Here is a 23,424-nt window from a genome sequence, read left to right on the forward strand (position 1 = left end):
TGACCTCAACTAGATCCCTGGGACCCACACGGTGGAGGGAGAACTCACTCTTCTAAGTGCTTCTCAGACCCTCACCCCTTAAACACACACACACACACACACACACACATACACACACAATGGATAAAATGTAACTTAAAAGGCTGAGGGCAGTGGTGCACACTTGTTTAAAAAAATAAGTAAATAAAATGAACTAAGTCAATGTGTGTTTTGATCCACTCCTCTCATCACAGTCCTACTAAGGGAAGTCCACTGTGTGGGGCTGGGGACGGCTCGGTGGTTGGTGCACTTGGGTTTGGTTTCCAGCCACAGGAGGCAGCTCACAATCCCCTATAACTACAGCTCCAGGGGGAGCCAGCATTATCTCCTGGCCGCTGTGGGTACCTGCACAGACGGCATACATTCATACAGATACACACATAAACTTTAAAAAAAAAAAAAGCCCACCGAGAAGGGCGTATTGGAAAGTACTTCCAGGGGCCTGCACTGAGTTCTCCAGGACCACACCCACCCCCAAGAACTTTGTCACTATCACAAACCTCTAGGACACACACATCTCTGCCATCTGCAGATGGAGACCGTTTCTACCTCCCATTGGGATGTTTTTCTCCCACTTCTCTAGAGATAATCCACCCTTGCTACCAACTATGAACACGAAAAAAACCAGTCCAGACCAGCTAGACTAGAAAAGAATTTATTTCAACGGGTAGCAGAGCAATCATACACCCATGTCTGGTAAGGACTGGAGTGGGTGAGGAGAAGGGGCTCAGACTCTTCTGTGCCCACAGTGGGGTAAATAGGTCACCCTCCACTCCTAGCAAAGCCCCCGGAGCCCCAGATCCTCAGCTCCAGTATCGGGATGTAATAAGAGTTCCTTCTGTTCTAAAAATGGCTCAAACAATGTGCTCTCAGGAAGGCAAGTCCCCCACTTCCCTTATGGACTGATGCTCTTCTGTAAGAGCAGACTTCCGCTGGCAAGCCCCAGGAGAATATATCCATCTCTAGCTGGTTCCACTACGTCTTGAATCCTCCATTCTGGAGCACCTCTGTGGACAATGTCTGCAGGTACTGTTGTCTTAGGCGAGGTAACTGGGAATACAGCTCAAAGCCCTCTGGGAGGCTGGAGTTGGGAAGCTTATAGTGGAGGAGATGCTGCCGCAGACCCTGTAGAGAGGGGAAAACCATGAAGTGGGGGGGTGAGTCTGTTGAGGTTTGGTTCCTTAAGCCCCACCCCACCCCAGCCCACCCCATATCCTTCCCCTTCCTAATACCCACAATCCTACCTCATCTGCCAGCAGCCACGTTTTCTGAAGCATACTCCTTCGGGCAGCCTTCACCTCATCCTAGCAGCAGAAGAGGGAGATGTGGGACTTAGTTCAGCACTGGCCTTGCTGAACACTCACCTCCTCCCCAACTGGCCCGTCCACTAGCTCCCCCTCCCTCTGAACACTGGGATGTGACTCACTGAGCTCTTTGGGTCTTGAGAGAAGATGAAACTATTGACATGAGCCACGACCACAGTGTAGAGGACAGGGCACCAATGTGGATGGAGCACGCCGGTAACCAGGGCCCGGAAGTAGAGCTGCAGGAGAGCCAGGCTGTCTTCAGCAGGCTCTGTGTAGCACTCCAAGGGCACAGGCAGCTGTCATGGAGAGAAAGGATATGCTGAGGGCGAGGGTGGACATGAGCATCAGTGGACACTGACTGACTGCTGGTCACAAGTAACCAAATCCTAAGGGCAGAGAGCAGGCCCCAGAAGGACATTTCCCTTCTTTAGTACATAGATGAAAGCTAAAGAGCAAAGACCAGTGCTGGGGTGTGGCTTAGAGCCCCAGCACCTTCCTGGGGTGCAGAAAGCCCTGGGTTCCATTTCCAGCACACACACAGTATTGATTTCTTACGTGTTTTTTGTTTGTTTGTTTTGTTTTTTCCCCAGATAGGATTTCTCTGTAACATTCCTAGTTGTCTGGAACTTGATTTTTTTGTAGACCAGGCTGGCCTTGAACTCACTGAGATCCACCTGCCTCTGCCTCCCAAGTGCTGAGATTAAAGGCATGCACTACCACAACTGGCTCTAAAACTTTTTTATTATTTATTTATCATTACTTATTCATTTACTTACTTGTTTATTTGGTTTTTGGATACAGGGTTTCTCTGTGTAACAGCCTCGGCTGTCCTGGAACCACAGAGATCGGCCTGCCTCTGCCTCCCGAGTGAGGGATTAAAGGCGTGCACCACCACGCCCAGTGTGAGCCTGACCACCTTTTAGAACTTTGTTTCTTAGCCTTATTTCCAGTAAGTGCTCCACAGAAATTTCTCAAAAGAGTCAAACTCTCCCAAACTTCCACACCAGGTCAAACCTACCTCCCCCACATAACACCTTTTCCTTATGGGAAGTCCACTCTGATTGTTTTAAAATTTCTCTGAATTCCGATTTAACAAGCCAAGAATCTGAGTCATTAAGAACTATGGTTCTGATTTTGGTCTCAGCATATCCTTCATCTAGACTGCAGGAGTTTATAAGCAGAAGCCAACCCTTGTTAATATGGATACCTACTCTCTGTCTGCCAGATTCCAGAAAGGGAAGGAGTCCCTTCTGTTCTCTACCATCCTGATGGTAAAATGAGGAACCGAGGCCCCCCAAAGCTCCGCACTGCTCAGGACTGCCCTAAGGGTCCAGTACAGGGGTCTTGGCAGACCCTGAAGGCTGAGCACATACCTGAGTCAGCGGCAGGCCCAGGGCTCGCAGGACTCCCACGTGCTCCCCAAAGAGAGCGAGGCGCAAGGTGACATTGAAGCGGCGCTGCAGAGGAAGGAGGACCAGAGCCCCAAACAGGTGGTCCCCAAAGGAGACAGCCTCAAAGTGGTCCAAGAAGCTGGCATAGAGGTCAGGAAAAGACGTCAGGCCAGGGAGTGGGCAGTCCAGGTTGAGGCTTGGCAGGACTTGGGGTTGACAGAGCCGCGCTAAAAGAGCTGCCACCAGATGCTGCACAGGAGTCTCTCGGAATAGCTCGCTGTCCACCAGGAACACACACATGAGCCGTGCCAGGCGGGCGGCAGGAGGCACCGCCCCGAGGGCCTCAGGGCGCCAGCTCTCCAGAAGCAGCACCCACTGTAGGACCCGCGTGGCGATGCCTACAGAGTCAGCAGCAGGAAGCCCAGAGGGAGTATCTGAAGCCTGATGGTAGAGATGGATCAGTGGCTGGAAGGGCCAGTCGGTAGGCAGCAGTGGCTCCCTGGGCACAGGCAGCAGCAGGCTTGAGACTCGCAGTAGCTCCCCACGGTATAAGGCTTGGGAGGTCAGCAGGCTGTCTCGGGCTGGTGAACAATGGGCCAGGTAGCAGCTGCGGATGCTAGGGAGATCCTGGCAAGCTTGAACTAGGAGAGCCCCTCGTCTACACTGAGGGTCCCCACTGTTCCCTAAGGACAGTCCATCAGAGAAGTCAGCTGCTTCTGGACCACCTGATGCGTTTTCCCTGTAACAGGACACAAAAGCCAAAACTGAGGGCTGGGACCATAGCATCTAGACAGCTGCATCAGCGCTCCAGGGTTCCCAAACGCAGTCCTGGGCCTTTCCGCTCCCCTGAGAGCGCCTCACACCACAATGTTGCAAAGCAGTTAGGAGATGGGACAGAGGCAAGTTGACTTAAACGTCTGTGCTTGACCTCGAGCTGTGCTGGGACTGAGGTGTGTTCTACCCAACTCCTATTTCCTTATTTATTCATGAGACAGCCTCATTCTGGTGTGTTCCAACCAGCTCTTGTTTATTTATTTATTTACTTTTGAGACAGTCTCTTTCTCATGCAGCTGACCTAGAACTTGACAGGTAGCCAAGGCTGGCCTCGAACTCCTGACTTTCTTGCTGTTATCTCCCAAGTGCTGGGATGACGGGTGTGCATCACCATACCCGGTCCCCCATAGAATCAGCCTCGCACATGCCACAGGCGTCTACTGTTCAGCGGCATCCCGGCTTATGCTCCATTTTTTAGCCACAGTCACATTGTAAAGTCTTATCATTCTCGGGTGGGACGAAGATGAATAGCCTCATCTTCACTTTACTGAGGGAATAACAAATTAAGTATAATACCTGAAGGAAAGAAACTAAAACCTAGGTTTCTTGGTTCCAAGATGCTGTTTGGGTAACAAAATTAAGCAGTATCCAAAAGTGCCAAACACCTGATGCCTGAACCCCCTGGACTCACGGCAGGAACTCCAGCCGGAACACACAGCTCAGCAGCAGCTCTTGGGCGAGGTGTTCACTTCCAGGCAGCAGCCGGCTCAGCAGGGCCAAGGCCAGAGCATGGTGGAGGGCAGGATTGGCGGCTGGCTCTGGCTGCAGTGGTGCCTGGGGAGGAAGACAGGATATTAGTCAGTGCAGGGAGGGCAGCATGGAGCGTACAGAGAGTGAGGAAGTGGACAGGAAGGTGGAGGACATGAACCCGGGACTATGGCCTCAGGAGGAAGTGCATGGCCTGCAGAAACAGCCCCGGCAACAGAGAGGCAGGGGTAAGTGTGGGATTGACTCCGCAGACAGAAACCCACCACTTTTTGGGCCAAGGAGAGCACCAGGTACTGCAGGTGGTACTCATGGCGCAGGGCCCAGGCAGAGCAGGGTGTGAGCTGTGGGGCAGGCCCAGGAGCCACACACTGGAGAAAGTAGTTCTGGAGTCCTGGGGTAGTCAACACTGCAGCCAGCTGAAGAGACAAGGTTGTTCAGACCTGGAAAGTGACTCTAATGTGTCCTAGGGCCCGCAGACTGCTGCCCTCCCAGCCATCCCTTCTCCTGGCCCCTCCCCCACTCCTTCTCCTGGCCCCTCCCCCTTTCTTCTTCTGACCCCTCCCCTCCCTTCTTCTGACCCCTCCCCCACTCCTTCTCCTGGCCCCTCCCCTCCCTTCTCCTAGCCCTTCCCCCTTTTCCTCCCCCTGCTATCTTGGCCCCATACCTGGCCTCTAAATAGGCACCCAAGGTTTACCTGTCCACAAAGCCCCCTGTGGATCCGGACAAGAGTGTTGAGAAGAGAGAGGAGAGCAGTGAGGAACGGGAAGGGTGAGGCTGAGCCAGCCACACTGAGAGGGGGACAACCTCCTGCACAGCCCAGCGACACCAGGCTGGGGAGCGCTTCAGGAGCAGGAGCACAGGACAGCGGATTGCAGAGCGCGGAGCAGAGCCTGCAGGAGAATGTAGATGCTGAGGAGATTCTGGTCTGGGGAATGCCAGTGGGGACCTGGCTGTGCAGAGCAGGGTTCTCTCCATGGGAATCTGGGTTTCTTTCAGGCCCCGAAGGGGGCCGCATCCTAGGGTGGATTGGGGAGACCGAGCCAGGAGCCCCCCAGGAGAGGAAGTGCCTCCTCCCCACATTCCCCCAGCTGCCCACACAGAACATACCTCAAGGAATCCCACAGACGGCCCAGAGAAGGCTGATTCAGCAATGGTAGCAAGAGCTCGTCCAACAAGCGCTCCATGTCCTGAAGCCAATCCTCTGGGCACAGGCTCGCCTGGAGGAGCAAGAGGGTCCCCGAGCTGATGGGCCAAACACCCATTTTCCTAGACCTGGAGACCCAGACCAGTGCCCTCATGCTAAGAGGGTCCCCGAGCTGATGGGCCAAGCACCCATTTCCCTAGGCCTGGAGACCCAGACCAGTGCCCACATGCTAAGAGGGTCCCCGAGCTGATGGCCCAAGCACCCATTTCCCTAGGCCTGTATACCCAGACCAGTGCCCTCATGCTAAGAGGGTCCCCGAGCTGATGGCCCAAGCACCCATTTTCCTAGGCCTGGAGACCCAGACCAGTGCCCTCATGCTAAGGGCCACAGCCCGGGCTTCTGAAGGACAGACAGCCCTGAGCTTGCTCTAGCACACAACATCTAGGGGAACAGGAGAAGAAAAGACAGAGGCTGAGCTGCTGCTCAGGGGTTTCTGGTCCCATCAACAAGGTTCCTGGGAAACAGGAAGGAAGAGACAGGGAGAGGAGAAAAGGAGAGGGCGGGCTCAGTGGAGGAGCAGCTGCCTAGCACCCCTGAGGCTCTGGTGCCTGCCTTCCACTCAGTACCTACCACATGACACATGCCTACCCAAGCCCCAGAAAGGGAGAGGTGCCGACAGAGGAGTGGGGAAGGTCAGACAGGAGGACGTGGGGCCTGCAGACAAGGCAGGCAGGCTGCACTCACCTGCCGGCTCCAGGCCTGATAGTAGGCACTCAGGAACAGCAGGCAGGCGCTGGGCACTGGGCCCAGGGCAGTCCAGACATCAGGTCTGGGCAGGCACTTCAGGGCCTGCTTTAGACATGGCTCGACCAGCGGTTGAAGTCCAGATACCTGTGTCCAGGTGACTGAAGAAGGGATGGCGGGCACACAGGCCTCAGCAGGGCCACTGTCGGAGAGCCAAAAGGGACAAAGGTAAGGATCTGGCCGCCTTGTTTCCCCTAGAGGAGCATTCCCATTTGTCCTGGGGTTGCTGCTGGGCATGCCTGCTGGCAGGCTCAGACAGAGCTGCCTACCTGGTGGATTCAGGATGTGTGCTGCTAGCTGCCAGGGTCAGCTGGGTAAGCAGAGTGAGCAGAGAGGCCATCCGCTGCATGGAGAGTGGCCGTGGGGGTTGGGTACTGAGCTCTGTAGGCAGTGTCTGCAAGGCCCGCATGAGCACTGGGTACAGCTCCCTGGGGAAGAACAATTGGCCTTCACTATCTGAAGAGACCAAGATGAGGCCACAAAGCACAGGCCTGCCAGGAGCTTCAATCTGGTGACAGAGGATCAGGAGGGAGAAAGCCCCAGGAGGGAGACACCGTGCAAGGCTAGGTCCTGAGAACTGGGAAGGCTGCAGCCCTTCATGGTTGCCCCCAAAAGGGAACTGGCACCTGACTTCACCAATACACTAATGCTTTTGTCAAAGACTGCAGTTCATTCTCTTCCCTAGCAGGGACTCCCAAGTCATCAGTCAGCACAAATCCCCTCATCACCCTCGGCCTCCCTTCCTGGGGACCTTGAACAAAGCTGAAGGAAGTCACAGGTAAGACTCAAAACGCACAAACAGCAGGGCCCTACGAGAGGCCTACCTCTTGCCTCTCCTCACCTGTAAAGGTCACCACCCTGGCCGTAGGAAGCGACCACGGCCCACAGACGGAGGGCTTCAGTGCTCAGCGTCTCTGCCTCCTCAGGGGGCAAGGCCAGCTCCTGAGGCGCTTCGGCTATGAATCGGCACAGACGGCTCCTGAAGTCAAGGCTGCTCAACTGGAGATGAGCAGAAGGTGTGGTGTCAGGATTATCCACCGAGTATCGGGTTCTCTCTTGGAAATGGGCTCAATCGGCTCCCTCTCTAAGTCTGTGACCCATGGGGCCTGTGGCTCTGGGTGAAACGTGCCCGGTCATTTCTCTCCTCTTCTGACTGGCCTCAGGTCTCGGGCTTGGCAGCAAGTGCCTTTACCTGCTGAGCCAGCTCACTGGCCAGCGCCCTTCCTTCTTTTTAGACAGCATTTGCTAGGTGCCTTTTCTGCTGGGCTACAAGTGATGAGTGCCTGCTGCATGCAGCAGCGCTAGACCAGGTTGGTGTCATAGAACCCTCCCCACGTTATGAGACCGGAATATGTCCAACAGACTCAGGTGCCCAGGTGCCTGCCTGCTGCTCGTTCCTCTTGAATTTCTATGCAACGGGACCAGAGGGGAAGAGGACGGTGGAGTGAGGTAGCTATCAATTCATGGATCATGCTTAATCCAGCCCAAACGAGGCTGGGCCTGTGCCCTTCATCTTTGCCCTGTGTCCTGCTTACCAGCCGGGCAGCAATATTCCTCCCAGCTGAAGCCAGGACTCTTAGCAGTTTCATGGCAGCGGCACAGGGCACTTTGTATAGACTGGAAGTAGGCCCCACCCCCATGGGGGACCAACTGGTAGGCAGGAACTCTTGAACTATGGTGTCTATTAGCCGAGGACACTCCAGGACCTACAGGAGACAGGAGGAAAAGGGAGGCAGAGAGGATCAAGATGAAGTTCATCAGCTGGGCACAGACCACGGGCTCACACCTATAATCTCAGTACCCAGGATGCTGAGAAAGGATGTCCACAAGTTCCAGGCCAGCCTGAGCTACATCATGAGTTCTAGGCCATCCCTTGCTATAATAAGACCCTATCTCAAAACAACAACAGCAACAAAAATAACAATAACAAACCACAAAATGGAGAAGAATCGAGCCCATGGGTCGTTTGCCCATTCAGTGCCCTCCTATCCATCTTACCCTCATAGCAGACTCCAGGGAGTGCCGGGCCACGCGGGTAAGCACAGCCAGGATGTCAAGGACCACAGAGGGCCCTGGGCAGGTCACCTCCAGCACATACCGCAGCCGAGGCAGCAGGTTGGTAGCCAGGAGGCCCTAGGACTCAGAGAAAGAAACCATTGCCACATGAGGTGGAGGTGCAGGTCTTGATGACCCCTCCTGCCCAACACACCTGCCCGCTCGGTCAAGGACTGGAACGTAGATTGCCCTCTACCTTGATGACATCGTGTCTGGCCAGGTCGGGTGGAGGACGGCTTTCTTCCTCAGGGGTCTTCTTTGCCTTTTCTGTTGTGGGTTCCTCCTCCTCACCTTCCTCATCTTTGTCCTCCTGGCTGGGCATCAGAGGGAACACCGAAGCTCCATGATACCAAGAGAAGGCGCTGTCAAGGAGCTCCTGGAAGAGGTGGGAAGAGACAGATAGGCAAGGAATGGTTCCGGGGTAGAGCAAACTCTCCCTCCCGACACACAAATAGCAGAGGCAAGGCTCCCGGGCTTGTGGCGTTGAGAAGAGGCTGCCACCTGCTCCCTAGTCTCCTCCACTCTGCCTGTGGAGCCTTGGCAGAGGGCACACCTGGGATGCAGAGCAGACCCTGCTACCTGAACCCACTCCCATCCCTGACATACCTCATCTCCAGGAGCTACTAGCAGGGCACGAAGAGCCCGGACAGCCGCTGCGATGACTCCGTCTACCCTGTCATCCAGAGAGAAGCGCAGCAGGAAGAGGAAACCAGCATCCAAGAGGAGGCGCAAGATACTGCCCACAAGGCGGTCTCCAAACTCCCCAGCCTGGGCCTTGGGGTCGGGGGAAGAGACTGATGAAATGCAGAAGTGGTACAGGCCCTTTGCTGACCCATGACCCTGCATCTGTCTCATTCCTAGACTGACCCACAGTGAAAAGAAAGAGTCTACGATCAGGGTAAGGGATGGGGTGGGACTAGGTAGGACCAGGCCAGCAGCAGTCCACTCACCCTGCCGATGATCTGGGACAACACATGCAATGCCAGTGCTCGCTGCTGGGACACCTGGCTACGGGTCAGGTGGAACAGCTCCTGGAGAGAGTACCCTGCTCTCTGGTGCAGGGACAAAAAGTCAGAAGGAATCGAGACATAAGGGTAGTGTCCCCCAAATACCCAGGAGGGTGTCAAGGAAAAGGCAACTAAGCAAATGATATCTAGTCCTTGCCCTCCTTGGAGCCTCAGGCTGATAAAGAATATAGGACTTGCCGGGAGGTGGTGGCGCACGCCTTTAATCCCAGCACTTGGGAGGCAGAGGCAGGCAGATCTTTGTGAGTTCAAGGCCAGCCTGGGCTACAGAGCAAGATCCAAGAAAAGCGCAAAGCTACACAGAGAAACCCTGTCTCAAAAAACAAAACAAAATACAGGACATGCACACAGCAACGGTAGCATAAAGCAAACGTTCTTAAAGATTTGTTTATTTCATGTATATGGATGTATATATATGTCCACTCGTACGACTATCTGTACACCAGAAGAGGTCATCTGCTCCCATGAGACTACAGTCACAGATGGTTGTGAGCCACTACATGGGTGCTGGGAATTGAACTCAGGACCTCTGAAAGAGCAGCCCGTAGCTGATGTTTAATTTCCAGTCAGAAGACAGGTGTGGAAAAGGACTGTCTCCGTAGGTAGGTGCGGCTCCAATGGCCCAGCATGAGCTAAGGGTGCGGACATTCCTTGGAGGGAGCCCTGTTAGGCTGTGAAAATGGCGATCCTGTGGCAGCATCAGCGGATGGTGGAGCAGGAGTACAGGAGGCAGAGCTGGAGGACCTACAGACTGTCCTGCCAGGCTGAGGGGCTAGGACCTCACTTTGTGAGCCAAGGAGAGCTGGGGAACGGTCCAAGGTAAGGGGCGGCTTGACTCAGGCCAGAGGAAAACAGGATGGCAGCCCCTTGAGACACGGAATGGCCTGAGGGAAAGCATGCAAGGCCTGGCTTTGAGTTCCACAACACAGCAAAATGCCAGAGAAGGAACAGCATTGTGACTCTAAGAAACTGAGCGAGAGCAAGGCCGGGAGCTGAACAGGGCACCGAGGTCAAAGCAGACCGGAGCTCCTTTTCTGCAGTTGTTAAACACCTGCCAGTCTTCTTTGGGTCCCAGACCTTACCTCTGCCTCTTCTCCATGGTGGTGCAGGCCCAGATGGGTGGGCAGATCCACATCGGGCGCCAGGAGCTCTCCCTGAAGGCTGAATCGGGCCTGCATTCTCTAAGAGAAAGAAAAAGACTGGGCTTGGAACAGCGGCAACTTCTCCAGACTCCACCACCTCAAGCTCAAGCATTTTAGGATTAGGTCTGGGCTCTACCTCTGACTGGAAATGAGGCTCATTTCCTTAGGGCAGGCAGGAGACAGGAGAGAAGCTGAGGGCACAGGAGAGCTCGTTCTCAAGGCCCAGGTCTGGGCAGGAGCGCAGCAGCCCCATCCCACCTGGTCCCTCACCTCCTGTGTCTGCTGCCGCCGGAGTGGGGGCAGGTCCTGGGTCCAGTGGAGCTTCTCCAGCTCAACCGTGTCCATGTGGAGCCACTCTTTGTGGGGGGTCATGGGCAGTTTCAGTGCTAGGGAGAGAGAAGCACAGTGTTCCTCGGGGGCTTGGCTCACTTGTCAGCGGCCACAGGCCCTCTGCACTGAATCTAGCAGCTTCTACCCCTAGCTATGGCTACATGGCATGGCTTGGGGGGCTGGAACCCCTGGGAACTGATGAACGTTTCAACTACAGCAGACAAAGGCAGTCCTGGCTCCACCCCTTGCTGACCCCCAAGACTTGTTCGAAGGAGAAAGAGGAGAAAAGGAAGAGGAGGAGGAACAGAAGAGGAAGACAGGACACCACAGGCCAAGGGAGGTACAGCAGTCCACTCTCTGGTCCCAGACCGCTGAAGGACAGGGACAGGGACAAAGAAGAGGTGGCAGCTAAGCTGCTCCAGTGGCCCAGGATACCACATCCTTCAGCTCCCCCACCCCACCCCCACTCAGCCTGCCTGGCTGGCCCAGCAGGCCTCCAGGAGCAGGCGGTTCCGGGTCATAATTCAATTTTCTCTTTTGTTAATCCCTAATGGAATAATCTTGTTTCTGGGAAATAAGTGTGTCCACTGGCCTCTGCTTCTGGTCTGGCATGTCTGAGGTCCTGCATCAGCTTCTTCTCCCCTCAGCCTGGCCCTGCCAGCCCTGCAACACTGAGGGAAGAGGACGAAGCAGGAGCTGTGCATCCGCGGCAAGGGCAGGAAGATGGGAGGGAGCCGCATCACAGCCTCTCGGGTGACTTCTTGCTGCCTCTTCAGGTGTGGGGAGGAGGAGTGGGGAGGAGTGGGGGGAACAGGACAAGCAAGCAGAAGTGTATTCAGGAAGAAGTGCCCCAGCAGAGGAGGACTATCCGCGCCAATTTACAGGCACTAATGAAGATCAACATTCCACCTACAAGGGCAGAGGAGCATCCTCTTCCCCACCAGCCAAGCCAAGGAGAAAGCAGTTTTTTTCTACTTTTTCTTTTTTCACATTTATTTATTTTGTGTATGAGGGTAGGTGTGTATGCGTGTTACAACGTGTGTGGAAGTCACAAAACGGCCCTTGGCAGCTGCTTTTCACCATGTAGGTTCCAGGGATCTACCTCAGGCTCTCAGGCTTGGTGGCGAGCACCTTCATTCTCTGAGCCTCCCATCAGCCCACTCCCCTCTTTTGTAGCCTTGGCTGTCCCGGGACTTGATATGGAGACATCAGGCTGGCCTCAAACTCACAGATATCCCCCTGCCTCTGACTCTCCTGGGTGCTGGAAATAAAGACGTGAGCCACCATACCTGGCTATTCTCCTTTTTTTTTTTTAAACTGGAGCTGAGGACCAAACCCAGGGCCTTGCGCTTGCTAGGCAAGTGCTCTATAGCAAGCACTGTACCCTGAGCTAAATCTCCAACCCATATTCTCCTTTTTGCTCTCTACTCTTTTTCTTTCTTTCTTTCTTTCTTTCTTTCTTTCTTTCTTTCTTTCTTTCTTTTTTTTTTTTTTTTTTTTTTTGGTTTTTCAAGACAGGGTTTCTTTGGTAGCCCTGGCTGTCCTAGAACTCACTCTGTAGACCAGGCTGGCCACGAACTCACGGAGATCCACCTGCCTCTGCCTCCCGAGTGCTGGGATTAAAGGTGTGCGCCACCACCGCCCCTCTTTCCTCCCTGCTCTTATCCATCAAAAGACGTTATCTCTCCTCCACACCTGGGGCTCTTGGCTCCGGCTTGTCCTCCTTCCTGGACTCACTGGAAGAAGTTGACATGATGGGCTCTTCTTTAGTGACAGGAACTGTGGGACTTCCTGGGCTCTGCTCCTTGGTGGCCTTTGGTCCTGCTTGCTCCAAGGCATTGCCATGAGATCTCAAGAAGGCAACCAAGCTGGGGTCTGGGGTAAAGGTGGAGAGAGTAAGAAGCAGGGTGGGTACTCCCAAGCCTCCTGCACACCCGACACCTTAAAGTCTTAAAGTCTCCCAGGCCTGGGTGCCAAGGACAAGACAAACTGCTTCCCCCGACAGCCCAGGACCCCTGCACTGTCCTGTGGCTCTTTAATGACCCTGCCAGCCCACACCTGTACAGCCCTGGGGCCTGACTATCCCCCAGAGCCCCTGCGCTCCAGTCCTCTGGCCCAGGTTCCCATGCCTGAGCCTCGGCTTGCCACCAGGTCAAGTCTGAAGCAGCTGTGGTTTACTGGATGTTGAACAGAGGCCTTTCTTCCGTTTGTCCTCCGTCAGCTTGCACATACACTGACTAAAAACTGAGCACACGTTACCTAAGTGCTCAGCAGACAGCGGGGACAGGACTGACTGGGAGAAAGTGCGGCACAGCACCCTCTCAGGTGCAACAGGAATACTGTAGTCGCTTACACCCGGTGAGGAAGTATGGCCGTGATAAAGCACCGCGGGACCGGCAAGAGGCAGCCCAGTCACACATGATGGGCGGGGGGCTAGACCAGTGAGAAGCACTAAATCTTAGATTTCATCCGTATTTGTGTCTTAATCCGAAACACAGGGCCAGGTGTATAAAGCGCCTTGCCTGGCATGTGCAGAGCTCTGGGTTTCAACTGCAGCACCCCCCCCCACTTTCCCCAGTTAATCCACTCTACACTTCTCACCATCTATGTGACTTGTGGAGAATTTCTTAATTTCTGAGCCTCGTATTTTTCCCCTTTCGAGGAATTCTTTGTTTTAAGTTGTTACAGGAGATGGGGAGGTTATATGTGCCATGGTGCACATGTGGGGTCAGAGGACAACTTAGTGGGGTCAGCTCTCTCTTCCACCTTCACGGGGTTCCAGGAATCGAACCCTGGTCGTCAGGCTTGCTCAGCAGGCACCCTTACCCACTGAGCCATCTCATGAGCCTCACGTTTTCTGCTGGTGAAGAAGGGTCTCACTGAGACAGCAGGCCTCAAACTAGGCATGGAGCTGGGCATGGACTCGGGCCCTCCTCCCTCCACCTCACAAGTGCTGGGGTTCAAGGCCGGTAGCACCCTGAGCAGCACAGCCGTGGCTGCTTTTGGTTTTGAGACAGTTTCTCTGTGTAGCCTGGGCTGCCCTGGCACTCTGTAGACCAGGCTGGCCTGGAACTCAGAGATCCACTTGCCTTTGCCTCGTGAATGCTGACATTAAAGGTATACAGTACCACTGCCCAGCTATTTTTTTTGTTTTTTGGTTTCTGTTTCATTAGTAAAATTAAGTTAATACCATATCTCTCCCAGGGGAAGAGGAACAGTTTAAGGACAAAAGAGAAGAAATGCACAAAAGTATTCATCATGCAGCATATCAATTTCCAATGCCACTAAGTAAATAAATACTTGAAACAGGTCTGACCTGTACTTGTACATACTTTAGGGGCTCACTGCTTCCCTCAACTCCTTTAGGGGCTGGAGGTACAGTTCAGTGGTATGGCATTTGCCTAGAATATGTAAGGACCAGGGTTCAATTCCAACTACCAAAATAAACAAGCCAACACACAGCGAAGTGCCTGGCCCTCACAGAAGGCCTTCCCCAACAAGGGGCAGCTCTTCCTTAGCTTGGCCCCAGCGAGAAGACCTAGCACCCATACCAAGCTGAGCCAGTAACTGCTGCTGCTCCTTCAGGATCTCCTCAGGATCCATGGCCTGCAGTCTTGCCACATTCTCTTCGTGGATGGTCTGGACTTCCTGCTCGGCCGCCTGGCTCCTCAGGCCCTTCCTGTGACCAGATTCGATCTGTGGAAGTCATGGCTGTCCCCTGGAAACTGGCTGCCTTTGTCCCTGGAGGAGGGTGGCTCAGAGGGCATAGCACCTGAAAGAAGTGCACCACCAGTTTTATTATCCTGCCCTCTCCCGGCTCTACCTGGACCCTCTGGTCTCTTCAGTGAGGCAGCTAGTCCCACTGGACACAGAATGGAAACCACACAGCAGTCCAGGCCTTCTGGGGAGGCAAGGTGGCAACTTCTCATTCATTCTTCACTTAAGACTTTTATGGGAAGACTTCCCTCTGAACCATCAGATCCCGACGTAGCCACCTACCACCGGTTTACCTCAGGCTCTTTCACTAGGAATTCACATCATTAATGAAAACTTGGTCAATAGCTTTTACAGTCTATACCAGACACTTCTAACCGCCCCCCCCACCAATACTCACTCTTCACCAATGAGCCTGGGTTTTCAATACTGTAGATTATGTAGCACTCAAGGATTAGAGGCAAAATTAATTACTTGCCCTCCCTTAGTAGTTTCTACATGAAATCAATTAAAAGTATGCTTGAAGGAGTTGTAGACCAGGCTACCCTCAAACTCAGAGATCCACCTGCCTCTGCCTCCTGAGTGCTGGGACTAAAGGTGTGGACCACCACACCCAGCTGCTAGTTATTCTTTATTTAAAAAAATACACGAAGCCCTGGGTTTGACCCCTCGAACTGTATAAACTGGGCATGGTGGCCATGGGAAGCAGGAGGGGCAAGACCAATTTTAAAGTCATCCTCCATTACAGGCGAGCTCAGACTGGAATCCATCAGATCTGCCTCTGCCCCATCCCACCACAGCCAGAAATACAAAGCATATTTATAAGGGACAAAAAAGACTAAATGCGCCGGGTGGTGGTGGCGCACGCCTTTAATCCCAGCACTCGGGAGGCAGAGCCAGGCAGATTTCTGTGAGTTCGAGGCCAGCCTGGGCTACCAAGTGAGTTTCAGGAAAAGGCGCAAAGCTACACAGAGAAACCCTGTCTCGAGAAAAAAAAAAAAAAAAAAAAAAAACTAAATGCAAGCATTTCAGCAGCACTCACCCTCTGATGGGTCTAGGCTGGGGACAACTTCCCCAGCTGCTGGGACCCTGTTTTCATTCACCCTCCTAGCTGCAATCTCTTGGGCAAAGATGCTCCTCTTACCCGATGCTGCCGATTTCCCCTGCAAGACAAAGAGAAAAACCTAAGCTGTTGATATTAATTACCTGCTCTTCCTTAGCTCCTTAACCAAGGCTCTGGAACAAAGAGGAAAGAAACTTTCTCAGAGAAAGCAGAACTTCTGGGATATGGTGGTACACATCTAAAACCCAGTGCTCTGGAGGTACAGGCAGAGAGAGCAGGAGTTGAAGACATCCTCTGCTACACAGCAAGTCTGAAGCCAGACTGAGAAATGAGACCTTGTGTGAGAATAAAAAAGAGGATCAGCAGGAGGGCTAAGCTGGTAAGGGGCCCTGAAGCCTGGCCACATGGGTTTGATCCAGGGATCCGCGGGTTGGAAGGGTACAACTGACTCCTGCAAGTTTTCTTCTGATCTCTATACCCAGGTATGAACACACTTGTGAGCACACATACAAACACACCACACACACATACACAGTAAAAGTATTTGCTCTGGCTGGGTGGTGGTGGCGGCGGCGGCGGCGGCGCATGCATTTAATACCAGCACTGGGGAGGCAGAGGCAGGCGGATCTCTGTGAGTTCAAGGCCAACAGAGTGACTTCCAGGAAAGGCGCAAAGCTACACAGGGAAACCCTGTCTCGAAAAACGGAAAAAAAAAAAAAAAAAAAGTATTTGCTCTGTAAGCAGGAAGACCTGAGTCTGAACTCCCCAAAACCCAAGTAAAACTGGGCACAATTAGCACATATCTGTAATCCCAGTACTTCTAAAGCAAGATGGGAGATAGAGACAAAAGAATCCCTGGAAATTCAAAGGCCAGCTAAGGCTGGGTATGGTGGTGAATACCTTTAATCCTTTAATCCCAGTACTTGGGAGGCAGAGGCAGGAGGATCTCTGTGAGTTCAAGACCAGTCTGGTCTATCCAGTGAGTTCCAGGTCAGCCAAGACTACATAGAGACCCTGTCTCAAAACACAAAACAAACCCAAAGGCCATCTAGTCTGACATGCAAAGCGGGGAACAACGAAGATTAGAAGGCGGGAAAGACACCTGAGGTGGTCCTCTGACCTCCAGAGTTCACACATACAAACGTGTGCACACACATCATACACTCATATACACACGCCAACAGAAAAAGGAAGGAAGTAGGACTTGGACAGTGGATAGAGATCAGGGCGCAGTGTCTGCCCAGCAGCAGGAAGCACACTGCATTCAGTTCCCAGCACTGCAAAGAAACAATGCAATTCCAACACTTAGGAAGGCTGAGGAAAAAAAAATTCCCGTGAGTCTGAGGCCAGCCTCCTACTGAAACTGTCTCCAAAAAACAGAGAGAGAGAAAAAAAAGTGGGGTGTGGCTGAACAGATGGCTCAGTGGTTAGCAGCACTTGCTGCTCTTGTAGACGACTTGAGTCCAGCACCCACAAAGTGACTCACAACCATCCATTAATTTCAGTTCCATGGGCTCAAAACCCTCTTCTGGTCTCCATGGGCACCAGGCTTGAATGTGGTGTACTTACTTACATACATGCATGCCGGCAAAACACTCTACAGAGAAAAGTGAAATTTTTCAGAGGATTGGAGAGATGGCTCTGCAGTTAAGAGCACTCGCCATTCTTCCAGAAGACTCAAGTTCAATCCCCAGCACCCTCCTCAGGCAGCTTACAAGAGCGTATAACTCACTTCTGTGGGCACCAGCACTTGTGTGCACATACTCACCCATGCATATACAGTTTAAAAAAAAAATTTTTTTTTTTGAGACAGTATTTCTCTATGTAGCCCTGGCTGTCCTGGAACATGCTCTATAGATCAGGCTGGCCTTCAACTCACAGAGACCCAGCTCCCTCTGCCTCCGGAGTGCTGGGGCCATCCAGCTTAGTTTTAAAATAAAAAAAGAGCTTTCCCAAAGTGCCTACAGAAGATTCATCCTGAGACTCACTCACTCTCTAAGCACCGCCTGTGCTGGATAGCATTTGCCAAGGGACACAAGCTGGAGCCATGTGAAAGGAGGGAACCTCAATTGAGAAAATGCCTCCATAAGATCCATTTGTAGGGGGCGGGAGAGATGGCTCAGGGATAAGAGCACCGACTGCTCTTTCAGAGGACCTGGGTTCAATTCCCAGCACCCACGTGGCAGCTCACAACTGTCTGTAACTAGAGGATCTGACACCTTCACACAGAGTATATGCAGGCAAAACACCAGTGCACATTAAATAAAGAAATCTTTAAAAAAAAAAAATCTATCTGTAGGGTATTTTCTTAATCAGTGACTAATAGGGGAAGGCCCAGCCCATTGTGGGTAGTGTCATCCCTGGGCTGGTGGACTTGAGATCTATAAGAAAGCAAACTGAGCAAGACAGTAAGCAGCACCCCTCCATGGCCTCTGCATCAGCTTCTGCATCCAGGGTCCTTCCCTGTTTACATTCCTGTCCTGACTTTCTTCACTGATGAACTATGATATGGAAACATAACTGAAATAAACCCTCTCATCCCCAGGCTGCTTTGATCATGGTGTTTTGCTGCAGCTATAGAAACCCTGACTAGGACCCACCTAAGGTGCCCCCCGCTCACCTGTCTCTCCTGGGAGCGATGGAACACAGGGGGGAAAGCCACGCCACTGGGCACGGGCAGAGTCACGGCGACTGAACTCGTATCTCGTTCCTGTGGCAACAAAACACAAAGGAATGAAGACGCACAGGTTTCTCCAGGCTGAACACTATTCCCCTGGCCCCAGGACCCTCATTCCGGGGGTTCAGGAACCTACGCTGGATCTGCTCTAGGTAGCTCTAACCCAGCCCTAACCTGACGGACTGCCAAGTGGGAAAGTCTACCTTTTTGCAGCGCCCTCTGCTCATAAACCCCTTTCTGCCCCAAACGGGATGCCCTGCCCACCCAGCTGGCCTAACACGTACAATAATTTTTGACAAGACGGCGGTGATGTGCTGGTCATGCCTACTCAGCCTCTCCTCAGGGTCTTCATCCTCTGGCAGTGGGTGGCCAGGGCTGGCTCTAGCTTTCTTTGCAGGAGCGGGCACCAGAGCTGGGGGTAAATCTGGGAGATCTGAAAGAAAGAACCCAGATGTTGAGTATATTCACACTTTCCTAAGAAGATATCTGGGTTGGAGACAGCCGCAAATAACAAGACAGCTGCTCTGGGCCCTGGCTCAAGCTGTGCTACCTTGGGTATGACATTAACCTCTCTGAACCTCAGTTTCTTCATCTATATAATGGAGCTGTAGAGCTGCAGAGCTGCGTGTGGTGGTGCACAGCTGGTCTCCCAGTATTTGCAACCTTCGGCAGAAGATTGCCACAAGTTCAAAGTCAGTTTGTGCTAAATACTGAGCTCTAAATAAGCTAGAGTCCCAGAGTGAGACCCTTTCTCACAATCAAAATAGAATACTAAAAAACAAAAATAAAACAAAATTTCAGCAACAGAGGTTACAGTTGGAGCAGAATTCAGCCACCTCAGGGTAGAAGCGGGCCCATCAGGCTGACCCCTCTCTCCTCATGCCCATGCCTGCAGGCACTCACTGTGCAGGGTCACCACATCCCGGCGGTCCCGGAGCGGAAGCTGCTCTGGATGAGCATCACCACGTCTCCGACTTCCTCTCACCAGCTGCACTGCTGGAGCTGCACCGGCCTTGAGGAACTGACTCTGGAAGCGCAGTAGGTCCACCTCAGACTCCCCAGGCTTCGGTCTGGACAGCATCCTGGCTCTCAAGCTCTACCCTTTGTGTGACTCCTTCCAGCACTGCTTTCCTGGTGTGGAGACTCACTCTCATCCACCCCTGAAAGCAATAAAACAACAACAGCCTTCATAACTGAGCACTGGTCATCTTCATGTTTTCATGAGCTCCTGCGAACTCACTCCTCACCGCTATTTCCTTCACCATCAGCACCCTCTGGACAACAATCTAGTAAAATTATTTATAGGCAAGGCAAGGGTGGTAGGTAGCACACACCTGGAACCCCAGCACTTGGGAGTGAAGCCAAGAAGGTAAAGAGTTCAAGGTTATCCTTTTCTACACAGTAAGTTCAAAAGCCAGCCTGAGATACATGAAACCCTGTATCAAAAAACAAACAAGAGTGGACGTGGTGGTACACCACTTGGGAGGAAGAGGCAGGTGGATTTCTGTGAGTTTGAGGCCAGCCTGGTCTACCTAGTGAGTTCCAAGACAGCCAAGGCTACATAGTAAGACCCTGTCTCAAAACAACAAGGATATATAGCCAATTTAGGTTATTTACAATCCGTGGGTGACAAATACTCAAAATATTCTCAAATTAGATGATATTGGTAGCAATCTTACGTATGTACTAACAAGCCACTGAACTGTACACTTTAAAAGATAAATTTGCCAGGTGTGGTGGCAATTAGGGAAGCAAAGGCTGGTGGATCTCTGGGAATCTGAGGTTTGTTTGGTCTACATAGAGAGATCTTGTCAAAGAAAATAAACAAATAAATCAACAAGGGCTCAATGGCTCAACCAACAAAGAAAGACACTTGCTGCCAAGCCTGGCAACCGGGATTCAATCCCAGCCCACGTAGTCAAAAGAGAGAACCAACTCCTGCAAGCTGTTCCCGATCTCCACAAGCACAATGGCACGTGTGCCTACCGCCACAAAATACATTAAAGAGATAATGCAATACAAATCAATGTAAAAATACGGCGCATGGGAGAGAGAGCCCAGTACGCTGGCCATTTTCTAACGGCTAAGGGCACTAAGAAGCAAGGAGATATACTAGCCAGGCAGATCAGATCCTAACAGTGCCGAAGAATAATGTACTCCCTTACTCTTCATCCAATGCTGTGCAGGATCAGATGTGATGACTACAGTCATGAGGCCAGTATAGAAAACATCCCTAACACAAGGGCTGAAGGGGACAGAAATGTCAAAACAACCACGTGAGTGTGTAACTTAAGGAACAGAACCAAAAGTCATCTGTGATTGGCTATGCCTGTAACCCAGCACTCAGGAGGTTAAAGCAGGATCGAGAGCTTTAAGACAGTTTGTGCGATAATATAACAAAACCTTGTCCCCAAAAAGTAAAAAACAAAACCAAATAATATTACCCCTAAAAAAGCTTTTTGAGTTTTCTCTGGGCTGAGTGGTGTACAAAAGTCTATAAATGTTCACAGTTACTATCACAGCTCTCCACGTCTACATAGTTAGCTCTAGGCCTACCTGGATGACAGAGTGAGACCATCTCAGAAAAAAAAAAAGAGCTAGACTAGGCTACCAGGCTAGGAGACACTGTGTGTGTGTGTGTGTGTGTGTGTGTGTGTGTGTGTGTGTTGTAGGTCAGTGGCACAGTAAATGCCAGCCTAGGCTACTAGGGTAGGAGACAGTGTGTGTGTGTGTGTGTGTGTGTGTGTGTGTGTGTGTGTGTGTGTGTGTGTGTGTGTGTTTTAGGTGTAGGTCAGTAGCATAGTGCTTGACTAGTATGCATAAGGCCTTGGTTTCATTGCCCAGTAAACACACACACACATAGGGCTGTTGTGGGGTAATTTAGCAGTAGTGTTAGAAATCAGTAAGTCAGAAATCAAATACCAGCTCCACTACTTACTAGAGTGAAAATAGGCAAATTATTTAAGCTCTTCCAAAATCAGTTTCAACTGTAAAATGCACAGGGCTGGGACACCAGTAATCCTAGCATTTGGGAAGTGGAGGCAGGAGGATCGGGAGTTTCAGGTCAGCCTGGGATAAATGAAACCTTTCAAAACAACAACAGCAAAAGACTATTGCACGAAACGTGCCTACCACAGTACCTGTTATATAAACCCCAGTGAATGAAAATAGCTGGTTCCGTGCTACGGAAAGAAGCCAATGTACTCCCCGACAATCTCCAGGAGAGATTTGTGTAAAATCAATTTGTGCTACAAGTTACACCCTGAATCCCAGTAAGGATAGTTCCTACAGATTAACTCGGAAGCGAAGGAAAACTAACCATGGATTTACTGGGTTTTCGAATTGCTTCTTACACCGCAGCCTTTCCTTTGACGACACAACCTGTCCGGAGACTGCGCCTGAGACTCTAGCCAAGCATCTTGGGTCACACCCGTCAGCCACCGAAAATGAAGGGCTGCGCCCCGGGTCTGTGTAACACAGGGGTCTCAGCCACTGCTGTGCAAAAACTCCTAAGCAGGTTATGACAAATAATCGGACACCTTGCTCCTGGGTTCTCCGCCTGAGCCACTTGAAGCGGGTCTCTGCAGCCAGCCACCTACTCCAACGACGAACGCCTGGGCGCCGCCATCTTGCCCGCGCGGAGCCGCACTTCCGCCGCCGCTAGAATTCAGCTTCCGCCGAGCAGTCTGGCCGGCGGCGATCTGGCTTGGCCGCCAGCACTCTAGGGCTCCCTGTCCCGCGTCGAACCTGAGCCCCAAGCAGCGAAGCCTGCGGCATCTAATCTCCGTACAGACACTTGGAACACGCGCGTTTGGTGTACTGCACCCAGGCCTTTCCACACACACACAGCACTGCTGGCAGAGGCAAATGCTGGCACGGATGTCCTTCTGCACTCACCACCGCGCTTAACTGCATCCTATATTCCAGCGCCAGTGCTCGCAGTCAGCGTACAAAAGCCTGCACACATGCTAACGTGACCTCCCTAGTGTGCTTACAGCCAGAAGGTAACCGTGAGGGGAACACAAAGAATGCAACACTCCTAGAGAGCGCTGTAAGAATTGGGGTGTTGGAGAGAAGACCGGGAAGAGAAGGACCTTGTCATGAAGGTTACCCGCTTCCTAAGCACCTTGCCTTTGTTCATGCCAGTCTCCCTTCTTGGGAATGCAACCCCTTTTCCCTGCCACCCGCTCCCAAAAGTCTTTCCCCTTGAAGGTCTAGCCAGGGTCAACAATAAAACCTTTACACATCAGGTCTGCTCACTGAACTGAACTTGGTTGGTCTGAAATCTAAGCACCTGCACTGATTACTTACATAGCAGGCTGCAACAATTACTGGTTACCTTTTCACGAGAGAAGTTCTTTCAGCCTTGTGACATGGAAGGCTTGTGTAATCCCAGTACCTGGGGGATTGATAGTGAAGGATGACAGATTCAAGGTCTGCCTGGGCTACAAAGTGTGTGTGTGTGTGTGTGTGTGTGTGTGTGTGTGTGTGTGTGTGTGTGTGTTTTGTTGTTGTTGTTGCTGTTGTTTTCTTTTATCTTTTTTGGTTTTTTGAGACAGAGTTTCTCAGTGTAGCCTTGGCTGTCCTGAAACTCACTGTGTAGAACATCTGCCTGCCTCTGCCTCCAGAATGCTGGGATTAAAGGCATGAGTCACCACCGCCCAGTTTCGAGACCCTGTTTTTTGTTTTTTGGTTTTTTTTTTTTTTTGTTTTTTTTTTGATTTTTCGAGACAGGGTTTCTCTACGTAGCTTTGCGCCTTTCCTGGAGCTCACTTGGTAGCCCAGGCTGGCCTCGAACTCACAGAGATCCGCCTGGCTCTGCCTCCCGAGTGCTGGGATTAAAGGCGTGCGCCACCACCGCCCGGCCGAGACCCTGTTTTTTATTTTTAGATTTATTTATTTATTTTTAAACGGGATGGTGGTGGCACATACCTTTAGTTCCAGCACTCAGGAGGCAGAGGCAGGTGGATCTCTGTGAGTTCTAGGCCAGAGTAAGTTCCAGGACAGCCAGGGATACACAGTGAAAGCCTGTCTCAAAACAAAACAAAAACCTTTTAAATATACAATTTTTTTGCCTGCATGTATATTTGTGTACCATGTGCATGCCTGGTGCCCCAAGAAGCCAGAAGAGGGAGTCAGATTCCCTGGAACTGTAGTTACAGATGGTTGTGAGCCACCATGTGGGTGCTGG

General features: G+C 52.0%; 1 protein-coding gene across 1 annotated transcript; it reads right to left on the reverse strand.

Annotated features, from left to right (window-relative positions):
• Nucleotides 1-678: 678 nt before the first annotated feature.
• Nucleotides 679-22,237, reverse strand: LOC114692311 (RNA polymerase II-associated protein 1-like). Its single transcript, XM_028867985.2, is given in 26 exon segments — nucleotides 679-1,164; nucleotides 1,284-1,343; nucleotides 1,466-1,642; nucleotides 2,720-3,476; nucleotides 4,203-4,345; nucleotides 4,543-4,695; nucleotides 4,974-5,169; nucleotides 5,387-5,496; nucleotides 6,168-6,369; nucleotides 6,497-6,655; nucleotides 7,069-7,226; nucleotides 7,763-7,933; nucleotides 8,226-8,360; nucleotides 8,479-8,658; nucleotides 8,889-9,056; nucleotides 9,233-9,334; nucleotides 10,390-10,488; nucleotides 10,720-10,835; nucleotides 12,475-12,654; nucleotides 14,331-14,456; nucleotides 14,459-14,551; nucleotides 15,536-15,656; nucleotides 18,177-18,266; nucleotides 18,518-18,666; nucleotides 19,137-19,393; nucleotides 21,553-22,237. Coding segments are annotated over 25 exon segments (4,173 nt in total). The 5' UTR covers nucleotides 19,315-19,393; nucleotides 21,553-22,237; the 3' UTR covers nucleotides 679-1,014.
• Between the last annotated feature and the right edge of the window lie 1,187 nt (nucleotides 22,238-23,424).

The sequence above is a fragment of the Peromyscus leucopus genome, chromosome 4, assembly GCF_004664715.2.
Source record: "Peromyscus leucopus breed LL Stock chromosome 4, UCI_PerLeu_2.1, whole genome shotgun sequence".
In the NCBI taxonomy this organism is placed as follows: Eukaryota; Metazoa; Chordata; class Mammalia; order Rodentia; family Cricetidae; genus Peromyscus; species Peromyscus leucopus.